Here is a 9,014-nt window from a genome sequence, read left to right as displayed (position 1 = left end):
GGTAGGGAGAAAACCTCAATAAAATCTCTCCTTTGCTCCCCTCCCCTAGACTATCTTCCTTACTCAGACTTCTTCCTCTATCCTTTCCTTTTTTCCTCTCTCTATTCCTTCCGCCCTTTCCTCTTCTTGTACTGTGACCTCTAAGCTCATCCTAATGCTTATGTGTGTGCTCAACACTTTCGGTTTACCTCACGAATTTTTCATTTTCCTGCCACGTTCTATGTAGAATATACACCCATACATCACGCACACTCTACGTTCCTATTTTACCTGATGTAATTAAACCAAGCCATTCCTCGCTGCCGTGTAGTCTGTATGGCATGCCCTTGTTTTGTTTCTCCAGTAGAGACATTACTATAGTTAGCTGTAAGGCGTGATCATTCTTGTCATTAAGGTTATCTTGTTAAAAACACCTTGATTAGGTTTTGCTGAGATGTTTTCGGGTGACAAAGTCCAAGTATTTCAATGACATACCTTCAAATGCCCTTGTTTTGTTTCTCCAGTAGAGACATTACTATAGTTAGCTGTAAGGCGTGATCATTCTTGTCATTAAGGTTATCTTGTTAAAGACACCTTGATTAGGTTTTCCTCTGAAATCTTTTTGGGGAAGTCTTCTTTAATGACAAAATGTTTCAGTATTTCATTGACATACCCTCAATTTGGTATATAACTTCAATTAAGTCTCATGATAAAACGGTAAAGAATAGTGTTTCCGAGCATATCTAGCTTTCCCGCTTTTTACCTTCAATTTATGTATGTAAGTTCAATTAAATCTCGTGATAAACTGAATCCTGATCCGTACATATTCACCATTGTTGTGAAAACGGTAAAGAATAGTGTTTCCGAGCATATCTAGCTTTCCCGCTTTAGCCATAAGTTTCTCCAAGGCGTTTCTCTGTAATAATATCCAACACCCTCCCTTGTCCTAGCTTTCCCGCTTTAGCCATAAGTTTCTCCAAGGCGTTTCTCTGTAATAATATCCAACACCCTCCCTTGTTGCTAAACTGCATATCCGTACAAATCCTCCCTAAACGATTCCCTGTCACAAATTACAATAACAGTTAGATGCAATGAAAAATTGACTTTGTATCTCATATCTCGGGAGCGAGAGACGAGAGCTAATGTGCAGAACGAAGAATGGCTTGATGGGTTTTAATAAAAATAGTTATCATCTATGATTTTTCTCTCGCTTTAATTATTTTCCCCTCTCTCCCTATCTGGTAGCCTCGCTCCATTTCACGTTTGTAATGTAAAATTTAACCTAATTAAAAATAAAATAAAGTGATACAGTAATTGAGTTCGGATAGGATTCAAAATATCCCCGCTCCTCGCTAGTTTAGCCAAAGTTCTCTTGTATTTCAGGCGAACCGTGTTTGTGTTGGTGTTCAAAAAGCTTTTTAAAGCTTTTGCAAAATGCTGCGAAACCTCTCTAACAGCCATCGATATAATGTGACTGTACACTTTACCTCGTGCTCACTTTGAAGTTGGAAATCTTTCATCTATGATTTTTCTCTCGCTTTAATTATTTTCCCCTCTCTCCCTATCTGGTAGCCTCGCTCCATTTCACGTTTGTAATGTAAAATTGTAACCTAATTAAAAATAAAATAAAGTGATACAGTAATTGAGTTCGGATAGGATTCAAAATCCTTTGTAGGTGTCCCTCCTTCGTCATGGGAAAATAAGGGACCCTTTCTAAGAGAATATTTCAAGTAATTATTTAACAAAATTAGCTCTGTGAATTAGACTCTTGATTATATTTTATTAATTATAATATTGCACACTTAATATTCCTCTCGAGATCGAACATCAACCTCTCTCCTGTATTGTCCAAATGAAATATGGAGAAGGAACAAGGATGGTATTGTATTGATGTAACTGCACACAATACTTATACAGTGAGACCACAGGGAAAATATACACCACACTACCTATAACCTATAGGAGCCATCGATGTAAAGGCAAATTGTTTGGCCCGTGTAAAAGGCAGTTTATGAAGTTGTAACAAGCCTCTGTGTACTCTCATGTAGAAAATCCAATAGAGAAAAGTTCACTAGAACATATCTGCCACCATGTTGTTTAGTTTTAACTTTAGCAGTGAGGTGAGAGATATTTGAGGTCGGCAGCCTATTTATGTAGGTCCGTATTCACAAGTGTAATATTTATCGAGGCTTTTGTTATCGTAGAATAGATTTAGGTAACATTGAGTGAAAATAACGCCCCTGTACGCTCATAATAGAGTGAACACCATGTTATAACGAGGTGTTCAAAAAGCTTTTTAAAGCTTTTGCAAAATGCTGCGAAACCTCTCTAACAGCCATCGATGTAAAGGCAAATTGTTTGGCCCGTTTAAAAGGCAGTTTATGAAGTTGTAACAAGGAGCCATCGATGTAAAGGCAAATTGTTTGGCCCGTGTAAAAGGCAGTTTATGAAGTTGTAACAAGCCTCTGTGTACTCTCATGTAGAAATTCTAATAGAGAAAAGTTTACTAGAACATGTCTGCCACCATGTTGTTTAGTTTTAACTTTAGCAGTGAGGTGAGAGATATTTGAGGTCGGCAGCCTATTTATGTAGGTCCGTATTCACAAGCGTAATATTTATCGAGGCTTTTGTTATCGTAGAATAGATTTAGGTAACATTGAGTGAAAATAACGCCCCTGTACGCTCATAATAGAGTGAACACCATGTTATAACGAATTTGTTGTAAATTCCGCTGCCTTTTTCTCCTTTTTGAGAAAACGGCTGGAATTTCAATTAGATTTTACGCCTGATGTTCGACGCTTGAAATGGACTGATGATGCAGGTACCCACCTATTGGTTATAACGAATTTGTTGTAAATTCCGCTGCCTTTTTCTCCTTTTTGAGAAAACGGCTGGAATTTCAATTAGATTTTACGCCTGATGTCCGACGCTTGAGATGGACTGATGATGCAGGTACCCACCTATTAGTAACTGCTATGTATGTACTTACAATTAAGTAGGAACATCAGGGGTATGTACTATGCTACTACATACATATATGTCCATAATTTGAACGTAGACTGTAGTTTTTATTCAATTCTCGATGCAAGGATGTTGGGTTCTTCCTATTTTCTGCTTTGCTATGTATGTACTTACAATTAAGTAGGAACATCAGGGGTATGTACTATGCTACTACATACATATATGTCCATAATTTGAACGTAGATTGTAGTTTTTATTCAATTCTCGATGCAAGGATGTTGGGTTCTTCCTATTTTCTGCTCGTAGCTATAATGTATGGCAGTCTAAAAGTAAAGTAAGTAATGTTATTTTTCCAATTTGTGTAAAGGCTGGGAGTTCGGAATCCCCAGTGACTAATTGGAAAGACGTAGTAAGGGATCTTGTGGCGCCATGATGGTTTGACGATACGTGGTAAACTTGACGAGGACAAAATGAATACTTCCCTCCCCCCTTTGCCCTGGATTGTCCCCAGTATCTCCTTGCAATCAAATTGTTACATCTACATTCTACGTATACGTATACGTTCAATGTACATAGTTGGGCTCTCCAAATGAAATTTATAGGTTCCAGATTAATTAAAATTAATTGTTTCAGCCGTGTATTACTTGGAAACAAAATAGTCATCGTGTGTAGTCAGTATGGAGAAGTTAATGTTAGTACAAGACAGATAATAAAACGAACAGCTGGTCATCAATATTTTGATTAATTTGGGATCTCTCCTGATATATTTCTTATGGTGAACTTGAAATATTTGTTGATTATGAAGGGGCTCTCCAAATGAAATTTATAGGTTCCAGATTAATTAAAATTAATTGTTTCAGCCGTGTATTACTTGGAAACAAAATAGTCATGGTGTGTAGTCAGTATGGAGTAGTTAATGTTAGTACAAGACAGATAATAAAACGAACAGCTGGTCATCAATATTTTGATTAATTTAGGATCTCTCCTGATATATTTCTTATGGTGAACTTGAAATATTTGTTGATTATGAAACGAAACAGTATAAGTGAGTAATTAATAATGATGGGTCATTTTAATAATGATGGGTCTATCTCAGGTTAGGGTGGGTTTGCATTGGCCCAAGTTTTTTTTTTTAATCGGCCTTATTGAGAAACATTTGAGCCCTTTTTGAAGCTTTTGGGCGAAGAACAACTAAATGAATATATTGGCAATTTAGAATTGGGTCGGTACTTGTGATACTTAGGCATTTATTGTGATGTGAAATGAAATGAAACTAGCTGTGAGGATTAGCATTGAATTTATTTAAAACTAATAGGTTACATGTTTTGAAGCTTTTGGGCGAAGAACAACTAAATGAATATCTTGGCAATTTAGAATTGGGTCGGTACTTGTGATACTTGGGCATTTATTGCGATGTGAAATGAAATGAAACTAGCTGTGAGGATTAGCATTGAATTTATTTAAAACTAATAGATTACATGTACAATCGAGTATTTCTGATGGAAGCTTAAATTTGAAAATTTGTATGCACACTGTTCATATTCAGGTACTAAAGTATCCTCCTACGCGCTATGGAGTTATTTATGTAAATTGTTGAGCCTACGATAATTTTTAATTTCATTAGCAGGTAATTTGTAAATTACGTATTACATAATATTATGAGTGTCTTAGGTTACATGTATAATCGAGTATTTCTGATGGAAGCTTAAATTTGAAAATTTGTATGCACACTGTTCATATTCAGGTACTAAAGTATCCTCTACGCTCTATGGAGTTATTTATGTAAATTGTTGAGCCTACGATAATTTTCAATTTCATTAGCAGGTAATAATTAATACAGTAATAATTTGTAAATTACGTATTACATAATATTATGAGTGTCTTGCAGATTTTTTTAACCCCCAAGCATTCTTACCTAAAAAGAAGTATAGTACCTTCCGAGATCAGTATGTAAAATATGAGAAGAGAAATTTAATAATGGAAATAAAAGTTGAATGAGAAAGTCAGCAGCATCAGTGTGTGGAATACTGTTTAGTATGTAGCGGATGTTAACGTAGGTAATATAATACATGATGCTGAATCTTTTAATATAATTGTAAAATTTAATAATGGAAATAAAAGTTGAATGAGAAAGTCAGCAGCATCAGTGTGTGGAATACTGTTCAGTATGCAGCGGATGTTAACGTAGGTAATAATACATGATGCTGAATCTTTTAATATAATTGTAAAGTACAACTCACAAGTTTCTAAATGAGATTTTCTTCTCTAAGTTCGTTAGTTTTCTTCTCTTATAAGTAAATATGGAGATGTGTATTATAATACATTCATAAGTTAGATCTAAGATTGGGATGAACACAATAAATGTATTTTTTCTACAGTACAATACATGAAATGCTTGTATGAAAAAGTCAACATTAGATCTTTGATATGATCCACAAAAACAAATATCTTCTTGAAATTGTAAAAAAATAGTATTTTCTAGCTTTGGAGTCTAGATGTACAAAATCATCTTGTGTAATTTAATAATGGAAATAAAAGTTGAATGAGAAAGTCAGCAGCATCAGTGTGTGGAATACTGTTCAGTATGCAGCGGATGTTAACGTAATATAATACATGATGCTGAATCTTTTAATATAATTGTAAAGTACAACTCATAAGTCTCTAAATGAGATTTTCTTCTCTAAGTTCGTTAGTTTTCTTCTCTTATATGGAGATGTGTATTATAATACATTCATAAGTTAGATCTAAGATTAGGATGAACAAAATAATATTATTTTTTCTACAATACATGGAATGCTTGTATGAAAAAGTCAACATTAGATCTTTGATATGATCCACAAAAACAAATATCTTCTTGAAATTGTAAAAAATAGTATTTTCTATCTTTGGAGTCTAGATGTACAATATCATCTTGTGTACAGATAGAATGTACGTATGTACATTGTACACATGATAACATACAATAACTCCTACTCTTATTATTTGAATCATGTAACTTATGCTACAACTTTTTCAGATTTGTTTGAAGGAGTCTAGACTGTGCCATTTTCTGTACCACACTTTATTAGTTTATCCCATGTTTTTAACTAATTTTGTTATACTGAGGAGTCGAGGGGAAACCTAATTAATTTCATTGAAGCATTTTGTTTAAGAGGCGGTTTTGTGGTGTTTTTAGTTTTATTAATCTACGAATTCTAACATTTCGAACACATTGAAGTTCATATTAAAAGAAATCGATCTTCTTTAGAAAAAATCACGGTTTTAATTGTGGACCTATTCTTACATGTTTTTAACTAATTTTGTTATACTGAGGAGTCGAGGGGAAACCTAATTAATTTCATTGAAGCATTTTGTTTAAGAGGCGGTTTTGTATTGTTTCAGTTTTATTAATCTACGAATTCTAACATTTCCAACACATTGAAGTTCATATTAAAAGAAATTGATCTTCTTTAGAAGAATATCACGGTTTTTTAATATGTACCTTGTACCTATTCTTATTGGCTATTCTTTACATGTTTTCACAGCAGAAAGTTGAAAGTTCCTTAATTGAGAATCATTTTGTTCTCAGAATATCAAGTAGAAATAATTACCAGTGTTTTATTCGATTCTCATAATGTGACTGTACACTTTACCTCGTGCTCACTTTGAAGTTGGAAATCTTTCATCTATGATTTTTCTCTCGCTTTAATTATTTTCCCTTCTCTCCCTCTCTGGTAGCCTCGCTCCATTTCACGTTTGTAATGTTAAAATTGTAACCTAATTAAAAATAAAATAAAGTGATACAGGAATTGAGTTCGGATAGGATTCAAAATCTCCCCGCTCCTCGCTGGTTTAGCCAAAGTTCTCTTGTATTTCAGGCGAACCGTGTTTGTGTTGGTGTTCAAAAAGCTTTTTAAAGCTTTTGCAAAATGTGGCAGCGCGCCAATATTTTAAAGAAAACCTTAAAATTTATCTTCCAACAACAGAAGAGTGAGGCGAGGAGAAAATGAATAGACTTCAGTTTGAGTTTTAAATTTTCCAACATGGCTACTCAAAGAACACATCGGAGAACTTGAATTTGATGGTGGCATGAGATTTTGTGTGAGTACAGAGGCTATTTTTAGCAAAGTTTGGATGCATTGTTCCTGACAAAAACTTGGATTCTGGAAATATTCTCACTGACAAGGGTTTAGATTTCACTTTGAGAGTGTCTCCCGCCGATAGCATGATCAATCAAATTACACCTGAGATTGTGCATGAGTAAATAAGAGAACAATGCTTCAATGGTAGGAGAGTATTCTACTTGGCATTGTAAAAAAACATTAGAACATTAATTCGCCACCTACTTGTACAAATGGATGGCGTCATCAGAATTATTTTCCGATTAGAAAAAGTGAAATGCAGTGAAATTGAATTTCCTATTTATTATTATTATTATTTATTTATTTGAGAACGTGGGACATGTGTCCGAGTGACTAAATACAATTTGAAACATCATGGGGTGTACAACTTACAGTGGAAGACATCAAATTATGCAGATTCATTGATAAAATCATAAATACTCTGGAAGTAGAATGTAACTCGAAATTGTCATAACTTACCTGAAAAAAAAAAGAATTAAAAAATAATTAGTTTTCAAATAATATAAAGTAAAACGTACTTAAACATAGTTCATGAAATGCTATGAGTACGAGGTACTCCTGCATAGATATGTGTATGTGACACATCAAATAAATGCCAACGCCTCATGTTTGTGTTACTGGAATATTTTGTATACTATTATTGAACTTTGTATGTACCTTTTCCGAACTCGTCATCTTTTAAGTGTCTTCCATCATATTACTATTTCTGTGTTCAAGATCAGCAATATTCTAAACACAAAAATAAAAATCTCCAGGAAAAATAAAATACATATTTTTTCCTTAATAAATGATTTTTCCATCTTAATTTGCATTTTTGCCTCCTAATCTTCTTATTCATTTACCTTTTGTACTATTAAGAATTTCTTCCTTCTTTTCAGTGGATCTGTTGCACTAATTTTGTTTTGCCTTTTCTCCTTTTTTGTTCGCTTTCAGAAGTCTTTTTCTCTCGAGTTCATGTTCCACGTGTCTTGTAATTGCAAGTTTCTGCTTTGTCACTTAGCGTTGTGGATCTGTTGCACTAATTTTGTTTTGCCTTTTCTCCTTTTTTGTTCGCTTTCAGAAGTCTTTTTCTCTCGAGTTCATGTTCCACGTGCCTTGTAATTGCAAGTTTCTGCTTTGTCACTTAGCATTATATTTCATGTAGATATTTTTCATCTTCTGAATTTAATTGCTTACTGAGATACCTGCTAATCGGATTCAGTTCCTCGATGTTAATGAAAAAAGCAGAGTTCCAAGTGCTAATAATGATACAGAGGTGGATTACCTTACTATTCATCGCAACCATAGCATTTCATGAACTATGTTTAAGTACGTTTTACTTTATATTATTTGAAAACTAATTATTTTTTAATTCTTTTTTTTTTCAGGTAAGTTATGACAATTTCGAGTTACATTCTACTTCCAGAGTATTTATGATTTTATCAATGAATCTGCATAATTTGATGTCTTCCACTGTAAGTTGTACACCCCATGATGTTTCAAATTGTATTTAGTCACTCGGACACATGTCCCACGTTCTCAAATAAATAAATAATAATAATAATAAATAGGAAATTCAATTTCACTGCATTTCACTTTTTCTAATCGGAAAATAATTCTGATGACGCCATCCATTTGTACAAGTAGGTGGCGAATTAATGTTCTAATGTTAAGTTGTACACCCCATGATGTTTCAAATTGTATTTAGTCACTCGGACACATGTCCCACGTTCTCAAATAAATAAATAATAATAATAAATAGGAAATTCAATTTCACTGCATCAGTACGAGGTACTCCTGCATAGATATGTGTATGTGACACATCAAATAAATGCCAACGCCTCATGTTTGTGTTACTGGAATATTTTGTAGACTCTTATTGAACTTTGTTTGTAACTTTTCCGAACTCGTCATCTTTTAAGTGTCTTCCATCATATTACTATTTCTGTGTTCAAGATCAGCAATATTCTAAAC

At 33.8% G+C, this 9,014-nt stretch overlaps 1 protein-coding gene across 2 annotated transcripts in view; it reads left to right on the top strand.

Moving 5' to 3' along the window:
- Nucleotides 1–8,676, top strand: part of LOC113472099 (RNA-binding protein 24-B-like) — a 12,847-nt gene extending 4,171 nt beyond the window's left edge. The window contains exon 2 of one of the 2 annotated variants that reach the window (XM_026831674.1): nt 8,429–8,676. In XM_026831674.1, coding sequence (XP_026687475.1) covers nt 8,429–8,554 — 126 coding nt within the window. In that variant the 3' untranslated portion in view covers nt 8,555–8,676. Of the gene's footprint in view, nt 1–3,573; nt 3,628–8,428 lie in introns of those variants that run through there. The other variant, XM_026831675.1, reaches the window with a different exon arrangement.
- Nucleotides 8,677–9,014: the final 338 nt, after the last annotated feature.

Source organism: Diaphorina citri, unplaced genomic scaffold (assembly GCF_000475195.1).
Source record: "Diaphorina citri unplaced genomic scaffold, Diaci psyllid genome assembly version 1.1 scaffold3874, whole genome shotgun sequence".
NCBI lineage: Eukaryota > Metazoa > Arthropoda > Insecta > Hemiptera > Psyllidae > Diaphorina > Diaphorina citri.
This window is presented reverse-complemented; position numbering and strand designations above follow the sequence as displayed.